Source organism: Trachurus japonicus, chromosome 24 (assembly GCF_045865225.1).
Source record: "Trachurus japonicus isolate A0001 chromosome 24, Traja_1.0".
NCBI classification, from domain to species: Eukaryota; Metazoa; Chordata; class Actinopteri; order Carangiformes; family Carangidae; genus Trachurus; species Trachurus japonicus.
In genome coordinates this window covers 13,605,166-13,627,245 of record NC_140930.1, presented here as the reverse complement: position 1 = coordinate 13,627,245, position 22,080 = coordinate 13,605,166, and the positions used below count along the sequence as shown (strand labels likewise).

General features: G+C 42.4%; 1 protein-coding gene across 1 annotated transcript in view; it reads right to left on the bottom strand.

Annotated features, from left to right (window-relative positions):
* Positions 1–8,656: 8,656 nt before the first annotated feature.
* fut8b (fucosyltransferase 8b (alpha (1,6) fucosyltransferase)) overlaps positions 8,657–22,080 on the bottom strand; it is a 95,346-nt gene continuing 81,922 nt past the window's right edge. Inside the window, exons 7-10 of the mRNA XM_085770280.1 lie at positions 21,654–21,900; positions 12,345–12,521; positions 12,101–12,251; positions 8,657–10,581 (exon numbers count right to left, since the gene is read on the bottom strand). Coding sequence (XP_085626406.1) covers positions 10,243–10,581; positions 12,101–12,251; positions 12,345–12,521; positions 21,654–21,900 — 914 coding nt within the window. The 3' untranslated portion in view covers positions 8,657–10,242. The remainder of the gene's footprint in view (positions 10,582–12,100; positions 12,252–12,344; positions 12,522–21,653; positions 21,901–22,080) is intronic.

The following is a 22,080-nucleotide window of genomic DNA, read 5'->3' as shown; positions in this document are numbered from 1 at the left end:
TATTAACTTGTACAATATGCTTAAAAACAGTAGGTACTTCTCCCTGGTGCTTGGTCATCAGGTTTTGAGGGGTCAGAGGCTGAAGGTGTGAGATGTAGAAGATACAGGAGTGGGGGGGATGGGGGGGATGAACAGACAAGAGAGAACAAGCTCACTCTCATTTATTTCTTCTCTCACTTTGAGTCCTTTCGCTGCAGCTCCGGCTTTTCTTCTGTCACACAATGACACCATAATTACAGAGCAGACACCGGAGGACGACAGCCACTGCCCACTTAGCCGCCACAGAGGGAAAATCAGCAAAACACGGGGGTCAATTATACAACCGCTGCTCCTCCACGTCTGCATCTTTACATCCAGCCTCCTCCGGATCTTTGGTGTGTTTTCCTTAAGATAACCAGATTTTTTTCTTTTTTCCTCCTGTGCCCTAAGAGGATGGAGGATATTTCCTCACATATGCACAACCAAGAGGGATGAAGTAATCCCCCTCTTCCTGCTGGAGGCTGCCCAATATGTTAAAGCATTAAGATTTAATCACCAGTCTATAGACATGCCAAAGCCTTCTGAGCAATCAGTGGGAATGATATCCCCGTCATTGTCGCTGCACTGCTCTGAGGTAGAAAGCCCTGAATAACACATAATGCTTTCTTTTTCTGTTGAGAAATGATAACATCTCCAGAGCTTTCATTGGTGCACCTGCTGTGATTAGTGTTTGGCACCGTGCATGAATGGTTGATGTAATGCAGCCGTAGGCGATTATTATCCCCACCACATTCATCTTACCCAGACCATTGAATTGCAATTAGTCCAGGGGTGATGTTACACACTCGGGTCTCTCTTTGTACAACCAGGTACAGTATCTTTTTGTGTGCTGCTGCGCTCAGCTATTGTTGTCGAGTCCCACTGTGTCGCCCGGGGCTCTAAGTCAGCGTGGATAAAGTATTCAGCCAGTGTGGGTGTTGTCGACTTCCACCATGATCCTCTGAATTGCTGTGTGTATATATAAGTATGCAGGGCGTAGCGGTGGAGGTGTGTGTGTCTCCTCAGTCTCCCGCTCCTCCTGCTCCGTCGTGAGGTACGCAGGCGGTTTTATCAAACTCTGACTGAGAAGACAGATGGCTTTGAATAGGGGAGCCTAATGTAAAAGTGTGTGGAGTATGGCGGAGGGGGAGATAAGCGGCAGCCGGCCATTTCTCTCTGGCTCTGTTGGGGTACAGGGCCTTAAATCACCTGTTATCTCCCGGAGCCTCAGCCAGACGCTAATGGTCATCACAGCGGGCTGAACCCCGCAGGCAGCAGCAGCAGGAGGGGGGTGGGGGGGAATGTGGACTCTCCTCTCCATCCCTGCTGCAGCAGACTTCACATTGGGCACACAGAGTGACAGCAGACGTTTCAACAGGGACATTAGTCTTTGTGCCGTACAGTAGCGCAGACGGCCTATCGACATACAGCCCATTAGGTCACTGTGAAAATGTGACAACACTATCTAGGCAGCATGAAAAACTGCAGTTTTAAAAAGAAATATATACTGGTTTCTTACATTCTGGATGTTTCTATTGGTCATTATGACACAACACTGACTGCAAATCTAAAAAAAAAAAAAACGAATTGCAAACATGACAGCGAAGTCCACTGGGGGAGGGGGGAAAGACACATGAGACATTCAGACAAAAGTTGTGATGGAGCCAAGACTTTAACCAGATTATCCAAACCAGGCACAGCAGCAGTGGTGGCAGCTAATTACTGAGACAAATTGTTCACACGGGAAAATAAAGTTAGACACAGGGTCCCTCATTTGCTTGGTTGTAGGTTCATGTGCATGTTCACAAATCACCTGAAAGTTTTGGGGGCCAGGTGTGATCTGAACTAAAAGTGATTGCTATTTGTTCAATCTTGGTTCCTTATTAAAAAAAACAAAAAAAAACACAGACAAACCTTTCAGAAAGAGTCGTGACAGATTTTATGTGCTGTTAAATGCTGACAGGTGTTGACAACAGATTGGTTGCCTCGACGACCTGCTGTGGTTAAAAATAAGTGTTTTGTGATATTAACAATGAAATTTCAAGTTTGTATCTTTACACAAATAAATCTAGTTTTGAATCAATTTGTGTTCGTTAGAGACAAAGGATTAGTTTTTCTCAAGTATAATAAAGTAATGCAAGCCAATCTTCTTATGTTTATAAAAAATCAGCCCAAAAAAACAAAATCTTGTTATCTTCACCCTTTTCCAATCGACACCAAATACCCATCATCTATTTAAAAAAAAAAAAAGTTGATCTCATGCAAATTTCAATAATTACATAAACTACCAGCTCTACTTAAAAAAGTTGAGGCAAATTTGTGCATTATTTATTTATGCAGATCAAGATTCAACAAAGTTCTACTTAGTAAGAATGACTTTTTTTGTATGTTATAAATGATTGAGCAATAAGACAAACAGCATGGTCATATTCACGCACCACGGGAAATTTTAGAGTCGCTAACATCCCACACCGTCAAACTTGCAAGGAAGATATTTAATAGCAAAGTTTCCTTCATCAGGCAAAATGAAGGTCCAGCAGCAAAACGTTGCTATCAAATATCTTCCTTACAAGTTTGACAGTGTGCGAACGTTTTGGATTTGCTTGTCACTTTCCGATGCACCTGTCTGAAAAATAGATGTGTGAAATATTTTGTACAGGTGGCATGGTGGTGTGATGGTTAGCACATTGCCTCCCTGCATTAAGGTTCAGAGTTTGATTCTCTGGTCTTATTTCTTATTCTTAGAGTAACTCCTACCAAGTCTAACTTTGTTGAATCTAAACAACAAAATTAAGTTCATATTACTTATATGGTCTTTTTCATGTACAATAACAAATGAGTAGTTGAAACAAAGATTAATCTCACTTGATCTACATACAGTACATGAATTATGCAAAAAGTTGCCTCAACAAGTAGCACTTTATTTCAAGTTCAAGTTGATTACTGTCATATTCAGCACATGGTTTCCTTATGGCCTTGTAACTAATGTTACACTAATCTAAACCACTGTATTCATTATTAAAACAGATCATTTATAGCAATAATAACAAGTAGGAGCATCAAACTGTATTATTTCTTTACTCCAGTGGTGAAAAGCATCTGTATCTGTGTCCTTGCTGCTCTGAATGGGGTCAGTTGGAAGTGGTTGCTTATGTGGAGCAGTCGGGTTTACGCAGAATGTGATGACAGCGGGTTGTTTGGTCGCTGTCAATCAAATCTGATCTGAGCACACCCACGGAAGTCTTTGACTGCTGAATTAATAATAATTAAGGGTGATCACGTGGCATAATGAGACTATAAAGAAAGAAAAAAGCTAGCTGGTCTCTCTGGTGTGTGTGACAGGTGATGTTTCATCACAGCGGCGGCTTTGACGGTGTCTCTGTATTCACCCATAGATGAGGCAGGTTCAAATAAAAGTCACACAACTGAGAGCGAAGCTGCAGCTTTCAGATTGACTTGTTGCTGCCAGGCTTTATATGATTTATGCTCTTTTATCCGTATTTATACAGTCAGCCATCTTAACGTCATATAGAGATGTGTGCTTATGCAAACACGTACAGTGGTAAAGGAGGTTTTCAGATCGGCAGCAAACCATTAAAGCTTTGATTTGACTTAAAACTACAGCGTAGAAGCACAAGTGCTGTTTTAAAACTTTTTAAGTTTAATTATTACAAGTACAGTAAAAATTCAAAAAGTGCTTGCATAATACATGGTACTAATGGTGTTTTATTGGTATATATTCCATATTTGGATGATTTTATTGATGCATGTAGCTATGTGTTAACAACATTTTGATGTTGCAGATTTGCAGACTGCCAAACCTATAGCTACAGTATGAGAATACGACCTTTGTTCGGTAATAAACCACAATTACTCCTTAAAAAGTAACCATGTGCTATCACAATACTACATTCAGTGCAATCATTACCATGTATTAGTGTGCCTTTATTATGACATCATAGTCACAGTGCTAATAACACACTCGGGCTTCATCTTGACGGTGCTACAAAGCGCTTTGTCTGGTTTACAACAAAGGGAGCTACAGAGAGTCGAGAGACTGCGGCTCCATTATCTGTGCCACATCACTGAGCTTTCAGACCAGCTGTGTTCCTCATGAAACTGCCAACAACTCCACCGCCGGTACAGGCAACTCATGAAATTGTTGTCAGCACGTTCTGATGATATTTCAGGCAAAAATCAGCATGATATTTAATTAGGAATTTGAAGCCAGTTTTACATTTAAACAGGAGCATGCAATGCAAGTTTTTCTTTTTTAAATGTCAACATGTAATAAATGTATCAGCAGCAATAATTTAGACACAATAAAAGCTGAAGAAGTTTAAAAAAATAATGTCTCCCTATAATATAATCAGTTTAGAAGTCCAGTAATGCATAAAATTGGTGAAAACATTATGTTCAAATTCATTGCAAAGGTCCAATGATCAAAAATAATCAGTTTGTTTTTGATCTGAGCTGCTGCAGTGCTAAATTTGCTGCGTGAAGCAAATAGGAAAAATACACATCCCTTATTCCATTCATAAAGATAAATGATGTTGTAGCAAAAAAAAAAAAACTTTTTGCAGAGCTACCTGTTTTTCAAATAACAATACACCGCTCCTCTGGTGTGTCAGCACTCCATTTGAAAGAGTGATTTTCTGGATTCACTACAGAGATCATATTAAAAGTACAGTACATGTGCCAAACAAAACGTCTTTGTTACTCTGAGTGATTCTGTACTTCCCTCTTTGGCTTAAACTGACTTTGCTCTGTGCCAAGAATCAGGTTTATATACTCAGGTTTTTACTGAGTGGAGATAACAGGTGGGATTAAAAATACTGAGGTAATATAGGCCAAACTGCTGGCTGGTTTCTGAGTTGATTTAAGGTGAAGAGGAGAAAGATTGACACCCTACAATCGTCTTTGCCCTGTGAAAACCAGACAGCTTCTTGTTCAAGTTCCTCCCCTCAGCTTTGATGTGGGCCAGGTACCGTAGGGCAGGCTTCACTTGTTACCGCTGCGCCAACAGACCCACTGATTGGAGCCGGTCAGGACTACAATAATCATTTCCATTTCCTCTCCCCCTTTTTTTTTTTTTTTCATGAGTCAGTCAGAATTAATTCAGCTGCCCTTTACAAGATTAGGATTTCCACAAGGCGATGGCGTACCCACTTATCTCTGCATAATGTGAATTCCATCAGAGCTACACCGCCACGTTGAAATGTTGGTGTGTGTTCTCACTCAGAGCATTACAGGATATGGTCACAATTGTTCAAACCTGCCATGATAAAACAATACTCTGATATGTGCATGGACAGAGCTATAGCCTACTGGTCACTGTAATTGTCTACTCTCTTTACACAAGCTGAAACAACCACTTCCAAAGACAATTTCACTGAAAGAGATAAAGAGCAGAATACAAAAAGGTCTACATCTTTGCAAAAACACACAAGTCAGATGAAGTCATAAGAGCCTATGGTCTTTTTTTAGCCACACAAGCATTGTCACTGAGCCCACCACTTCTATGCACACTGGAATATTTCAATTCAATTATTGAACAAATACTCATGCATTTCTACACAGGTATTCAGGATGTGCAGAGGATGGATGCGCTTAATTTGTAGGATCCTCTGTCATTTTGCAAAAAATTCACCTCGGGTTGTAAACTAGGCCTGTAAATACCCTGTAAAATGCAGACTCATCATATAATTGGGACGGGAGCTACAAGAACTGCTCAATGTTGACTTGAGTCAGGCCCAGACATTCATGTTATTTTCCACTGTACCCCAACAATGTGCCTCTCTCCGCCAGTATCCTTTTGTTTTACACAGGGAGCTTCAACAGAGGGAGTAAAAAAAACAACTGTAAGGGCTAAGCCTCTTAAAACCCACCTGTTTGCTGACGACCAGTTCAAAGCTCTTACGAAGCAGCCAAACAACACACTCATACAAAGACATTAATGTCAAATACTAACACTAAAACTGTTGTCAGTACTGACAGGCTACACCTTGTTAGCTTTGTTAAATTCTCCACATTTCAAAGGTTCAGCTCATTTCACAGTAACCATGCATTGCATACACAAAAATAAAACAGATTCCAACAGCAAACAAGCAAGAAAACAAAATGGCAGCAGTTTCCTACCTCATCCTAAACAGCTGTGACGTCCCAACTGTCTAATCTCCTCGATTATTATTCCCTTGGTTCATGGGTATTCCAAGTTAAATCCATTGCAAGTTGTGCAACTTCTTCATCTTCGCTTCTTCACCATGAAAACTTTTTCTTTCTTTTTCCCCCCAAATTCCAGCTGCTAGCATGTTTGTTTTTGATAGTTCAACGCCTATAAGTTTGAGGAGTCCCTAAGTTTTTGTTGTTGAGCTTTCACTGTGAGGGGTTTGGGTGAGTAGCAAACTAATATCTGAACATTCTGGCTGTGATTCCTGCCGTGGCCTCGAGGCTTCTGAACGTGTTCGCGCGCAAAGGATTTTTGGCCCCTCCCACTATAAATCAAAACGTGATTGGTTAAGGGTATGACCTCCTCAGCCAATTGGTGAACCCCATGTTTTTCTCCGCCCAGAGACAAGACTCGATGGCTCACCTGGCTCACCTGACCTGACACAGCGCCCCCACACAGCCGCCATCTTGGCTCAGTCCGCCTGCTCCCTCAGAGCTGGTGCATGTTCTACTAAAATAACCAGAAGTTTTTGACCAATTTTCAAACGGTTTGGTTTAGGTTATAAACATCAGAAATGCAGTTATGATACTGCATACTAAAAATCATATACTTTTATATTATAGTAAAACTATAGTAGGCTAATATTATGCAAATAGTTGAAGTTATACAGTACAGACAAAATTTCACAGAGTTGAATTACTGGATGACTTGATCACCCTTCTACTGCAGTCAGTCAGAGCAAGTTGACTGACCCAATATGGCTGCCTGTGAGTTACGTCTGCGCATAGTCCGATCATGGATCTATATAATAGGATCCGTGAGTCCGATCCACCCTCTTGCCCCTTGCACACCCTTGAAATTAGAATATATAATGAAATCATTCAATGATGCCATTAAAATGGAGACCTGTTTGAGGCATAGAAGGTCTTGATGGTTTATTTTTCCCCCTTAATTTCCACTGTAAACAGTTACGGTAAAACAAGCTCTTAGTATTTACATAACTGAGTTGCAATCTTGCTATTACAATCATGCTAACAAAACATGCTTTATGGGGATTTTTTTTATATGTCAACATGTCAGCAGTGGCACTGTGTATGCTTAATTCAAACCTCTACCGTGCATCAGAAAAGCTGCTGTATTCTTGTTAGGCTACCATAAAGCGTTATTCTTCATGACCAGCACAGTAAAGAGGAACCAACCATATGGCCATGCTTTAAGATTTAACCAAACCAAGGTCTGAGAGTATTTAACCTGTTGACACATGCTCATCTAAATGGGTGTTACCTTCCCCTATCAACACATCACTTAAATGTGGGAGCCCTGTTAACGTAGAGTAAGAAACCCGCCTACTAAAAGCCTATGTTCTTGATCAGAAGCGGTGGCCAATTAACAGAATAATTAACTGAACTAACGTCTCTCTTAAACGACTGTTCCAGGCCAGTGTGACAGCAACGAGTGTATTTTAATTAAAGTGTCCTCCAGTTAGCGTGTGAGCTTATAAAGCCCACCAGGGACTCTTTTCTCAGTGAAAAGAGATGTTCAATGAACTGCTGTATGCTGCATGTGCATTGTGAATGTGATGTCAATGTGGGCTAAATTGGTTGTGGATTGTTGTCAGGCAGGGGCGGGGGGAGAGAAAAAGCAATAAAACTATTATTCTCCCTCGCACAAGCCAAAAAGCTCATCTCTGCTACCACCGCTGCAGCTTTCCTTATGGGTGCCCAATGAAGCATGCAGATCAGCATTGAAATTAAAGAGGTCTGTAATGAAACTCCCCGAGCCCCCTGAGTAAGAAAGTAACAAGACAGCCCTTAAATAAGACACAGAGAACGAGATCAGAAACAATTTAGACGTGCAGGAAGTAGGAAGTAGGACACTAGACAAGAACAGGAAGTCTACTGGTGCTTTAATGACGTACCTGTGATGTGGCTCCATGGGGAAAAATGTTTTGGTATTTGGGGCAGAAATGTCATGTAGCTGTCATGAGGTATATTTAAATGAAGGATGGTGATGTCTCAGTTGAAGGCACTGATCTCAGCTCTCTCAGTTTGAAATGTAAATCAAAGACAGATTTAACAGTTTTTTGCTCTGAAATGACTTGAAAATGGATTCACACTCTTACTGAATGATTTATAAAACAAATACTGGTGCTTTTTGAAGGCTGAAGGTAGCTCTAATCACGGGATGCCAAAAACGATCAATTTTAGAGGCAGGGTCCTCCTTTTTATGGAGATATCAAAAGATGAACTTGAGGTAATTACTTTTACTCTTCAAAAATAGATGGATACCCTTCAGGAAATGAACTCTTCAAATATATATATATATTAAAAAGAAAACCCCTTGATCCTCAGTTTGCCATGTGTGTAATGTATCTGAAGTATTTTCGGTGTGACTGAACGAGCAGGTGTCACCTGTTAAAGAGACGGAGGAGCAGATGGTGAACAGAATCAGACTGAGGAGGGAAAAGAATGCCGTGTTTGTTTCTCAAGTTTATTCGATCTGTGGTTATCAAAGACAATGCCCGAGAACATAAGTTATGAAAAAAAGCCTTCATGATGGGGACTCTGAGTTTGATATGACATAGCATTATCATTTCTAAACATAGGCATATTTTTCCTCATTTATTTTTAAAACAGCAATGTTAAAAGTAAAAAAAAATAAAAAATAAAAAAATAAAATAAAAACAAACAAACAGATGGACAGAAGAGACAGCAGAGATGCCGAGAAGGACATACATTATCAGTGGAGTGCTTCTTTTGGTGAGCCTCGGTCGGGACGGCTCCTGTGTCTTGCGTTGTGTGCGTGCACCATGAGTTCACCGTAACTCCAAATAATCTTACCATTGTTCACTAGAGGTCACCAGCGCAGTGACTGGAGATCATCATTGTTCCAAGTGCTGGAGAAGGGGAGGAGGGGGGAGGGGGCTGAAGAGAGGGGGAGGGGGCTGAGGCGGTTCCCCACTGTCGCCGCCAGTCTCCCGCTGGCCACACAAACACGAGTCAGTTGGGAGGAAAAGCCAGAAATTTCAAAATTATTAAAAAAAAGAAAGAAAGAAAGAAAGAAAGAAAAAAAAGAACACACACTGCTCACCAACAACCAGGCACCAGGTTGTGACATGGCCCCTTTAGACTTAAAACAGCACACACAGGCACGCTTGATCACACACACATACACACACACATCCTCGCACCCACCCACCCACCCACACACACTGTACAGTATACAATGCACAAGCCCCATACATACAAAATTAAGACCGTTTAAAAACACTTTGATAAAAGCACAGTATGGTATTATAAAATTAATTGCACATGTAGAGACAAGATGGAGGAAGCACAGTGAGTGGAGAAGGGCAGGGGGAGAAGGAGGAGGGGGGGGGCAGCGGTGAGCATGGCAAGAAGAGGATACAGTACATTCAGTAAACAAACAAAAAAAAGACAGGAGAAAAAAAGAGAAAAAGGCAAGATTAGAATCAAAACCACTGAAAATAATTAAATAAAAATCAAAACACTTTTTTCCAGTTTGTCTTTTTTTTCTCTTTCTCAGTCATTGATTCGAAGCTCGCTCTGGGGTGTGCCAGTCTTACAGTAGTCCAAGTCTTTGTCTCAGGAGAGTGAGCTCGGTCAGTTATTTGTGTAGATTTTAATTGTTTTCTTGCGTTATTTAAAATCAATGTTCACGTCTACATCTCTACAGGCCCGACGTCAGCGCGTCAGGCGGGGGAGTAGTGGTAGGGTGCAGGTCCTCCATTGGCCTGACAAAATGCACGGGCATTTACACAAGTGCGCACACACACGCACACGCACACACACGTTCGCACACACACACACACACACTTTTTCTCACGCAAAAACACACAGAGTGCATTCTTATTCCTATCACCCCTGGGTACAGGCTTTTTCTTTTCTTCTCAGCTTAGCGCACTAAGTATGTCTCTCTCTCTTCTGTACAAAAGCAGCCTCCTTCCCTGGAATCGGAGTCTGCGCATTTCTCCTCACTCCTTCTCTTCCTTTATATTTTTTTTAAACTTTTTTTTAAAATCACTTCTTTTTTTTTTACTTCTTTTGGGAGTTGAGCAGTTTGTCCGCCTCTGGGTACGTCGGGTACTTCACAGTCTCGATTTTCTCTTTGACCTTGTAGGAGGGGTAGAGGCCAGTGCGGCCCAGTTTGCGGTTGATGCCTTTGGAGTATCCGTCCCAGTGGTTGCCGGCCACGCCGATCACGTCGCCGGGCTCCAGGGGGATGTCCTCGCTGTTGCGCGGCTGGTGGGGGTAGATGGCGATCTGGTTGTGGGCGTTTTGACCTCCAAAGTAGTAAATATCATCGAGGGAGTAGAAGAAAGAGGAGGCGTCTGGATGCAGCGTCTGCATAATCTCGTAGGCCACACGGCAGACCTGAGACAGAGACGGAAGCGGGGATTATTTTCAGTCTCAGATCTATAAATGTGGAGGAATCTGTCTTGATGACAATGCTGCGGAAGTATGCGAACACTCTGATAGAGGGACAAAAGGACTTCTCACTGTCAGACATATACCTTTCATTTCAGTCCTGGTTAAAGAGGGATAAAATGTGCTAAGCGACTCATTCTAGTCAGATCCTTGAAGTGCACTAATAAGCCCCGAGTGTGAATAGGAATTATGTGGCTAACACATTATTTTTAGGGCTGGCAAGAAGCCCATCCACTCTGCGTTATAACACGCTATAAAACGACACTTCAGAGGCTGCGATGATCAGAATAATGGGTGACAAATGCCATTGTATCGCTAAAGCTGGAATAAATGGGCTGATTGTTTTCTATGGTTTGGAACATGTGACAGAAAATGGGACAATGCTGTTGTTGACAATCACATGATTGCGATTATCAGTGCAGTTCTGGTTTGTCTTGTGACAAACTGGAAACGTCAACTGATAATTGTCTCTGCTGCAGCTTCAACAGCCCATCTGAACACAAAGGCTTTGACCTGGTTTTGTTTTCCGTGGCCCCGTTGAGAATTTGTTATCAAGTACTTTTGTTTCATTAATTTCTATTCGTTGCTCTTTTGGCCACTTTTAAAATTTAATTACGGTATGTTTCTGGTACTTTAACCAGCGCTGTGACTCTTTATTAGCATGTGAATTCTTTAGTTATGACCAACATGACGTCTTCTGACCAACAAATACTAATCAGCCCAAATCAACATTTACGCCTAGGGGGGGATGCCTCAAGGTGTTACTGAGATGTTGCGTTCACAAGCAAACAACACAACAACATGATTCCTCCGGCCACTGCTGTCGTGCTGCAGAGGCATAAAAACATTTTAAGCTTGAAGGTCAAGAAGATAAAGCTTGAAAACAAACAATTCAAGCCTAAAGTCCACTTCTTTAAAACATTTCCCAGAGCTTTTAGTCACATCTGGTGGCCTTCGACTGTTATCACCCAGGCTTTGAAGTTTGGTCATGTGACATCAGGTGGTGCCACTAAGGTCGTGTGATTACAACAGAGCCGTCTCTGTGACAACTGGGTTAAATCTGATAAACACCATTAGATGTCCTTGAAAGCTCTAATCAAATTGACAGTAAAGGGGCCTTGTGCTGCATTTCTTTTTATCAGTGTAACAATTTAACTCTAATTGGGATATATTTGTATTCAGCAGCAATTATAGAAGTCATATGAGAGTCTTTATGTTCTAATGGAAATCTAGTTAATTAATTTAGGCCCTCAAACAAAAACCTGTTTTTTTACAGTTGTTTTCTACATGTTAAAGCGAATTAATTTTTATTCCGCTTTCAGCTTTCTTGTCTCCAAGCGAGTGCATGTCATAATTTCAGTCAGCTCCTCTCATTATCTCCGACAGCTTCTCTCAGCTCATGCAACGACACGTCAACATACCATTTTATGTTCTTCAATCAAACGTATTCAACACGTGGACTGACCTGTGAGGAGAAGGTGCAGACCAGGAAGTCGGTCTGGGACAGGAAGTGGATGTCCAGGATGACTCCTCTCAGCGAGTTCTCGGTGTAGCGGTTGTGAAGGCCCGCGGACCACGAGATGGAGTTATCGCTGATGAACTCGTAATCTGGATACCTGGAGGGGGGACAACGACAGTCAAGAGTCAGCTGGAGTCACACTGGATGAGATACCGACTCACACCGACACACTCTCCTCCGGGACACTGACTTGGTCTTAGCTTCCTGCAGCAGCGAGGGGTCGTCGGTGGCCAGGTAAACTCGTTTCTTGTCGATGTGGACGCGTCGGGCCAGATGTTGGAACTGCTCCTCCACATGCAGCATGTACTCCTCTATGGGATGGAAGGCCGCCTCCGTCCCCACTTTATCCGTCCTCCTCACATGGACTCTGCAGACACACAGACAGACGGACAGGGGACACAGGGGCAGGGTTACAGCCTGGTATTGTATCGAACAACAACTGTAAATAAAAAGCTTTTCGTCTGGTTTTCTGCTTCTTTTATTTGCTGATGTTGTTTTTGTGCATTTGCAGGCGGATTCGCAGAGCAAGGGCACGGTTCAGTGTAACATTGGGCTGGTGTGTTTGGATGGTTAGGGAACAACAGGTCTCAATTTCAAGATTTTACGAAATGATCAGTTCAGTAATCAAGTCAAGTAGACAGCGGGAAATGAACTGGCAACAGTTTTCATAATCAATTAAGCAATTTTAAGGCATAAGGAGGAAAATGGGAACATTATTTGATTTTCTTACTTTCCTCTTTCTATGCCAGTAAGTGGGATATCATTGTGCTATTGGTTGGACACAAAAAGCCATTAGACAGCCATTTTTCATAATCTACTGACATTTTATAGACCAACCGAGTCATTGACTGAGAAAATCTGTCAATTCATCCATAATGAATATCAGTCAAGCTGAGGTGCTCAGTTTTTAGAAACTTTATAACCATTAAGGAACGAACATTACACCTCTGTTAGACAAAAAAAAAATCAAAATTATGAGACAATGTCCACCCTGATGGAAAAAGAATTTATACCAGCTGAGTTGGATTCAATAGAAAACATTGCCCCATGAAACAAAACACCTGTATCCTCAGGTAGAAGCTAAAGCATATATTTTTGGATGCCTCTAGCATTAGGAAGTGGATGAGGGAAATAAAAATCTTATGTACTAACAAAACATTGTTGGTCCGCTCCACTGGTTAAAAAAAAAAAAAAACACTTGTCAAACACTTGTCACCAACAGTATTTTTTCCCTTTTTCCTCTTCAGTAAATTCTGTAAAAAATAAACAGCTCTTGAGCAGGCTTGAGGAATCTTTCCACTTATTGAACACACACACACACACACACACACACACACACACAAAAAGAGAAAATGTTGTAGGACAAAAGGCAAAGAGAAAAAAAAAAACTGCAGCGGGAGTTTGAGAAATGTCAAACGGGGCAGAGAGATGGACAGAGAGAGAAATCACCAGCACAACTATATTTTTCTTCCGTGTCCTTGTCATCGCTTCCAGTAAGCAAGGACAAAGAGAGAGTGCTGTCAGCGGCCGTACGTATGAGGAAAAAGAGCACAGCCCTGGAAAAGAAAGCGAACAAAGGAGGAGCGAGAACGGACACATTTCCACTCCTGACACGGGCGCATCCCTCAAACTGATGGATGCTGAAACACTTATTTTATTCCACCCAGAACTATTCAATTACAAAACTTACCGAAACCACATCTGCATTGTGACTTCTGGCCTCCGGGAGAAAATGAAATTTCAAAAAGTCGAATGGTTTTTTAACACGCTCATATACTCGCCCACCCCTCCCCGTTGCATCCAGCCGTCTACTCTTGACCCAGGAGCAGTTTCAGAGGCACTTTGGAGGAGAGTATCGGGCTCTTACTCCCTGCATTTAGGATTTCCCCCGTTGCCTCAGGGAATGAAACAGCTTCTCTAACATCCATGCTGGCTCTAACTCTAATGTGAGAGGTAGAAGAAGAGAAAAAAAAGTCACTGAATAAACAAGTTTTACCTAATTTCTCCCACTTGGGCAGAGATCAATCAATCAGTGACAATTAAAGAGGCTCAGTAAGAGAAATAGAGCCTTTATTTAAGTGGGAATAAAACCCAAAGAATGAAGCTGAGAGCAGCAGAGTGAGCGGTGGTGGTGGTGTGGTAGTGTGGGTGTTGACGTCTTTTATTCAGCCCGGGCTCTCTGATCGGACAGAGGTCTTGACTCCAAGCTTTTCCATCCTTTGTCAGAGTCCTCCTCTCCTGCTTCTACGCTTCTTTCATGTCTTTTTTGTTCTCCACTTCCTGTGAACCCTCTTTGTCTTGTCCCTTTCTCTCTCCATCAGAGCAGAAGCAGCAGCAGCAGCAGAGGCCATGCTGAGGCATCACTCGGCTCTCTTAGCAATTCTCCTCCTCCCCTCAGCCCCCCCCTGCACCCCCACCCCACCCCACCCTACCCTATCCTACCCTAGCCCTGCACTCTCCCACTCTATAGCGACACAATAATTCAATTCATTTCTCCCTGGTTCATACAGCGACTGGCACGGCAGGGCGATCCTCGTGGTGGGCGTAAAAAGCATACATTAAAGACATCAAACACACCCACACCGGACAAAAGCAAGTGCTGATTCTAGCAGATTGTGCCAATAGCATATGCTGTACAGTGGGCTGAATAAATGATGTGCTGGATGGTGACCTCAGTGTTCTGGCTGCCTATCAGGTGCATATGCAGCAACCTGCAGCCCACTGACTGGCACTCACATCTCTAGCAAACAACTCATTGCATATTGCACCTATACACCCCGTAGAATCACTGCATCCATTTCGACAAGTCAGTGTAATTGTTTGGATTTCCTGATTCATGAAGATCCTTTGTACCTTCAGCCATCAGATATTTTTTTTTTAAATTCTTCTGCAAATGGTTGATGAGTTGACAGACAAATGAATTTTCCTTTGGGGATTAATAGAGTAATTCCGGATGTGTTCATGGCTACAGATGGGTGACAAATGACGTCAACGCAAAGTGCCTCCATGTGTTGCACAACATCAGCCTCGCTGCTCCGAGAACAGATTGTACAGGTTGTGATGAGCTCCGCTTTTTTTTTCTTTTTTCTAAACGGATATAACCTCATTCCCAGTCTTTTCTCGAAAAATCATTTGCTAGGACATTTTCAGCGATGATCTAAATGTTGCTAGGTTACCCCAAGTGCTTTTTAGCATACAGTATTCATGACATCATCATAACATGCTTGCACAATGTAGCTAAGCCATTGTCAGCTCGTCACACACATAATACAGCATTTTACTCACATTTATCTGAATTCGTAATACAGGTGTTCTCATTCACATATCAACTTCTGTTGATCAGACAACAGAAATAGCGAAATCTGGCCAATCAAGACGAACCGGTTGCAAGCTGCTGCCCTGCTCTGCTTCTATAGAAAGTCGCTAGATTTGTTGCTTGGTGCTTTTTTTTTAAAAAAAGGGAAAAAACACAAAAGAGAGGTCTGAAAAGTCACTAAATCTAGAATCTAAACCTCTAAGTTGGCAACACTAGGATTGGCTGCATAGTGAAGCTGAGGGAGGAGATATTATTTTCAAGGACTTTACTTTTCCCTTTTGTTTTCCACATGTTTTGGTCCAGACATTTAATTATCCAGGTTTTCCAGGATGCGTGGGCACGCTGTCATTTAGTGTTTTCATAACGCAGATGGAGAACGCTGTCACATGACACACAAAACGATCCACATCCCACTCAACAACAGTGAACCCCTCTGCCCTGTAGAGAAGCACCTGCATCTGTTATGTCCTTCCACTCATCGTATATCATGTTCCTTTCATTTGTCACTTGTCTGCACAGATTTAAAACCACATTCATTACCTTTAAAGCAATCAGACGACAAACTCAAACTTATTCCCTCGTGGTAGTGATATCATGCACTAATCAATACTTCATAGTAACAAATGACAGTGTGTGTGAAAGGGGGGTCACTTACGATGCTTAACAATTATCACATCTCACATTCATGTCACTGTTTGAAGTCCACAGTGTCCTTCACCAGTTTCAACCTCCTAAAAAAAGCTTTTACATCCCATAGTAACAGAATATTGCACTTGCTCTGATCAAGCGGCGAGAAACGCAACCCAAATGAATACTAATAAACTCCTCATCTGCCTAATGTGTAAATAAGTAGGTTTAGCAGTACAGTACAGGGTTTTCCATCTTAAAAGGTTATAAACTGTGAATGTTTCCAGCTCATTTCTGCTGCCTCGAAAATATCAGTTACTGTAATATTACAACTAACAACACAACTTCTAATTCACAGCATAATAATAATAACCCTCATGTTTACTGATTTCATGAAACAGTGTCTGGATGGTTGTTTGTTTGTTTGTCTTTTGCAAAAGCAGACACATATTTTTTCTTGTTCACCCAAGTTTTCACCAAAAGAATGTTTTTTTTCAATGAGTCGATATCAGTAAGTCTTAATAATGCCAATAGAAAGTGAAAAAACATATGAGGAGGTGCTAATTAGCTGCTAATTATTAAGAACGGTGAGTAGAAAGAGGAATTTTTCTGCAAATTGTCAGAGTTTCATTTTATTAATTCTTTAAAAAGTTATTTTTGTTGCTGCGTTTCATCCTGAGAGCTTCTGTGCTTTTTCAAAACTGCATGCTACTGTATAAAACCCTGTTCACTTCTTGGTAACGCTGCTGTATTAGGCCTACATCAGCAGCAGACGAGGAAGAAGCCGCCCCACTTTCTTTTTTGTCTCCGACTGCGACTGTCTCTGCTGCCATTAGGCAGCATTAACCGGTGGCAGGATGGAGTTGTGCTGATATAGTTGCTTTTAGTCGGTGGCTTCGAGCCTTCCTGCTGCTCGCCGTCCTGAGGGAGCCGCAGCTAAAGAGCGGTGGGGGTCGGCTGGCGGTTGTCGGGCGCTCTGGGGACAAACCGCCTCTCTGTCCCCTTTTGGTGCTCGCTCCATCAACCCTGCATCTCCCACCGCCGCCGCCGCCACTGCCTCCGCCCTCACCTCATTTTTTTCTCACACTGATGCTGTGGATCTCTTTCAATCTCATTTTTCACCCCCCCACCCCGCTCTCCTCTCTTTCTCCTACATACGCACACATACGCCGCCTTCCCCCACAGTGCTGATAGATGCACACACAGGCACTTTGTTAGAAAACATCAGTGCAGAGTGGAGTGGATGCATCAAGAGCTGAGGAAAGCAGAGAAAAAGAGGGGATAAAAACTTTGTTCTACCCAGCACTTCATTTCAATAACCGTTTCCCCAGTGATATGAAGGGAGAAAAGGGTTGGATACATATGTATGTGTGTGTGTGAGAATGTGTTCAGTGAAACAGAAAGAGCGGTGATAGAGATGTGTGGAAAAACTATGAGAGCGAGAGAATCGTGGGTACAGATTTGCGCCTGGGGAACACGAGGGAGAGGTGAGTGTGAAATATAGAAATGTGGAAAAAAAAAAATCTGGGAGCGGTACGAACAAATGAAGATAGAGGAACGATCACAAATGAGAGGATGTAAGAGGACTGGGGAGATTGAAAAAGTTGGGTTGAGTCGCACACACACAAAAAAAAGAGAAAGAGAGAGAGAGAGAATAAAAAGGGGGAGGAGAGTCAAAGAGGGCTTCGAGAAAGAGACGACAGCTGCTTGGGTGATGAAAAGGAAGAGAGGTTAAAAAAAAAACCAAAGGGAGAAGAGCATCTGAGAGAAGGGACGGACAGAGAGAGCGTAACAAGAAGTGAGAGACAGAGAAGAGCAGGGCAAAGAAAGAGAAGAGGAAGAAGCAGAAGGAGGAGGAGGAAGAGTGGTGACGATGGCTCGCAGCGAAATGTAAAGAAGAAGGTGAGAGAAAGTGATGAAGGAAGCCGGCGCGTCGACGATGAACATGTGGATGTGAGGGCTCTGATGACAGACGCTCTTCACAAACCACTACAACATAAAACTCTCAGCGCTTGTTTTTAAACTGCTCCCAGAAATGTTAAGCTCCTGGAAGTCATTTGATACTTTTCCTCCCACTATGTTTGAGTGTGTGTGTGCATCCATGTCCTAACGTCCTCCCAGTCCGCCAGACTGTACAGGGTAAAACCACTGCAGAGCCTTTTTGCCTATTTGAAGACAGCCTCATTTGATCCAGGTTTGAATGCTGCTGTAGGGAGGGGGAGGGGGGATTATTTACGAGTCAAGAGAGGCTGTCAGACATTGGTTGATGACACAGAGAGAAGCAAACGAGTAAATAAACAGCTAAACGTGTCCAACCTGCGTCTTAGAAGCTATTATCAGAAGTGGCTGATGATAGTGTGACTACATACGTTTCCACGTGAAGCGAACCCCCTCGTGGGAGACCGAGCGCCTCACGCTGATGAACACTTTCCAATTATCCTGCGCTGGACGTAAGAAGTCCCGTGTCGGTGTCAAACTGTGAGAACAGAATCTCTGGAGACGGGCGCAACACTGAGCAATCAGAATAAAAAGCTGCAGCAATATCAAAGACTGAAATAAGATCTAATAATGGCATATTTGGAGCGGGTTGGTATCATCTCATCTGCGCCGTTTATGCCAAGTTTCATGAAAAGTAATATCAAGGAGGTGTTCTCAGATATTAGGACAGCGAGGTGCGTTGCATGGAAAGTGGGTTTTTAAAGAAGAACGCTGGCATTGCTCTGTGTTTCTAGACACAGTAGCAGGTCGGCTGCAGGGGTGGAGATGGTTAGTCTCTGTACCGAAACTCACGCTGCCCAGAGGATGAAACCTATCAAGTTTTTCATTAGGAGGTTGACATTTATATCTTTGAATGAACTGGCAGACACACGTGTTCTCAGCATGAACCATGAGCTGTGGACAGTTTGTCTTGTTCTTCTAGACAACATCCAAATACATCCAAATCCATACATACATACATACATACATACATACAAACGAAGGAGTAGAACTGAAGGTGGATGTTGTAGTTGTGCGCGTTGTAGAGCTGCTGCTTCAAAGAGACTCTTTCTTTTTTCTTTTTTTATTGCCATTTCCATTCGACCTGGGCGGGGGGCAGAAACACTTGTTCTATCTTCCTTGTCGACCAAACGGCGCTGCTCTCCGTGTGGCCTCGTTCGCATTTCACAGTATTAACTGTCTGGGAAAATGACAAAATAATTGTTTTTCTTCTATTATATAAGAGATCATTTGAATTCAAAATTGAAATCATGACTGAAATTCGATTAATCGTCCTGCCCTAGCTGACATAGAGCAAGGGTGGGGAACACAGGGCCAACATCTAGAGCAGAGGTCTTCAACAGGGGGTCTGTGACCCCTGGGGGGAAAGTACTGCAGGAGGAGGTCGCAAAATTTTTAGTTGATTAGAAAATTTTGTAATATTTTTTAGTTTCTACATTTATGTTTAAAATAAATTAAAATGTCAATTTGAACAGCTTGTGTGCATGATTATCATTCAGTTGACTGACATTGTTGATATTGGCCTTGGTATCAGTTAACAAGGTCTGTTTATAAATGGCAGTGAAACGGCCGCCCTACTCACTGTGTACATGATTAAAATAAAAAACATAAATATATGACCCAGTGTTTTAGGCTATTTGAATAGCTTAGTATTGGATGCACAACACCAAGGTATGTTTAAGAGTCCCTGATCCTTCTCTTCATCAGTTTGGGGGTCCTTGGCCTGAGAAACGTTGAAGACCCCTGATCTAGAGACAAACAGTGCTCACGTGTTCACATTCACATCTATAGACATCTATAGTAATGTACTTGTGTACGTCTGTGAACTATAGGAGGAACCTGGAGAGAACCGCGCTGGCACAGGCAGAACATGCAAAAAAAAAAATCATGGGAATCGAACCCAGGAACTTCTTGCTGTGATAACCACTGCACCACAATAACAAAACAGAAAACGAACGAACCATAACCAACAACATGTCTGTCCGTCTGTCTCCATCTAAAGAACTCATCAACTTCCTCCCCTGTCTGCAGCAATCAGCGCCCAAAGCTGTTTGTCGAAAACTGAAGATAAGATAATAAATCTTTAATAAAACACGTTCTCAAATAAATAGTTTCATTAAAAATAGGCTCGGCATTTAGTTAGCTGGTAATGAAGTGAAAATATTTTCACCAATCTCAAATGGATAAAACCTTATTTCGTGGTAGAGCTGTGTGCAGCGTGATGATTCACTCAACCCCTCCTTACCCCACTCTCTCTCTCTCTCTCTCTCTCTCTCTCTCTCTCTCTAACACACTGACAACAGACCTGTCTGTCATAGTCGAACTGGCTTAAAACAACAACGCGCACGTGTTTATTTGCATATTGAGCGGGGGAGTGAGATCCAATCAGGAGTGATCACTCGAGACGCGTGTGGAGATGCATTCTAATGCCAGGTGTGAACCGACGTGCTCAGAGCCGTCCACTTGTGACTGAATCACCAGAGGTGCATGTTAATGCCGCGTCTGAACGGGGGCCTATTTTTATTTATCTATTTATTTTTTTGATGTGGATTAATAATAGTATTTATGGCACCCGAATATGGAATTCAAAATAAACTACACTGCCCCTGTTTCCTGCAATGGAGGAATATGTCACCCGGTGCAACAGTGTGGCTCACTGATGTTTTATTTAAGAGTTTTTGACGTTGGTCCACGGCTCAGAGGATGGAGCTGTATCAGGCTGCGGCTACACACACGGTTATTGTTGGTCGGATAAATTCATTGTTGTTTCAGTGGGATTTGATGACAATAAGAAAAATGTTGAGTAAAGCCACCCTTATCCTTTAATTGACAAAGACTATTGAAGATAAAAGAAAAGCTGCCAGGCCATTCATTTTTAATTATCATCATCATAAATGTCTAGTAAGCTTGTCTTTCCCTGTGTGCTTTGGATTTACTGATTTAAAAAAAATCAGACATTGATGCCTTTTAGTATGTCGTTGTGTAAGAAAGACAAATATATCAGATCCCTATTCAGTGTCTTCAGATCCTGAGTATTATAAGACTTGAAGAGGACAACCGGACAACAAACGCCTCAAAAAAAGGGAACATTAATTCAAAGGAGAGAGGTAGAATCAGCCGTGTCGTCCCAGCGCTATTAGAGAAAAAGCACAGCGATGGAGTTTCTTTAAACAAGTTGATTTGCATGAATATGAGCTGTAGGAGCGTAAAGCATTTAGGAAATGAAAAGGCGGAACGGCTCCTAAGCATAAACAAAGGTAGAAAATTAACCAAACAAAATGCTCCCATCAAATTAAGTTACTTTTAATACTACTGTATTAACCTCGTATTAACCTCACCCAAAGCCGTGTTTGTATTCCTCCACAGCGCTCGCGGCCATGTCTTTGTTTTCTTCTTCCTATGCTTTCTGTTTGCTTTGATTGTGAAGTACTTTAATGTAGTGAATGCTATAGAAACCAGCCCATTATTACTCAAGTGTTTATAACCAAAGAAAAGGAGACGACTCAACCACACACACACATATACACACACTGAAATGTGATAACTGCGAGTTCTCACCCAATGATGGGATGTTTGAAGCCCAGCTTGGCGGTGGTTTGCTGGATCTCCTTCTCCAGCCAGGCCTGTGGGCGAACCAGGTACTTGACAAACTGGGACACCCACCAGACGGAGGGGTCGCCGTGCAGACGGTGCAGGCGCGGGGCCAGGTCCTCGGGGATGGCCAGAGGCAGGTAGGGGGGCCGAGGGTGCAGACTGTCCACTATGGGCAACTCCACCACTTGGACGTCCTTGTCGTGGGCCTCTCCTATAGACGAGCCAGAGAAGAGCAGGTGCAGAATGAGACACGACCGTCGCTGACAAGATGTTTCAGGCTGGAACTTAATGTGATTTTATGTTCATACTCATCAATGGAGACATTATTTTGTCTCCTAATTAGTTGTTTAATCTATAAAACGGCTCATCACAGTCTCCCAGAGCCAAAACA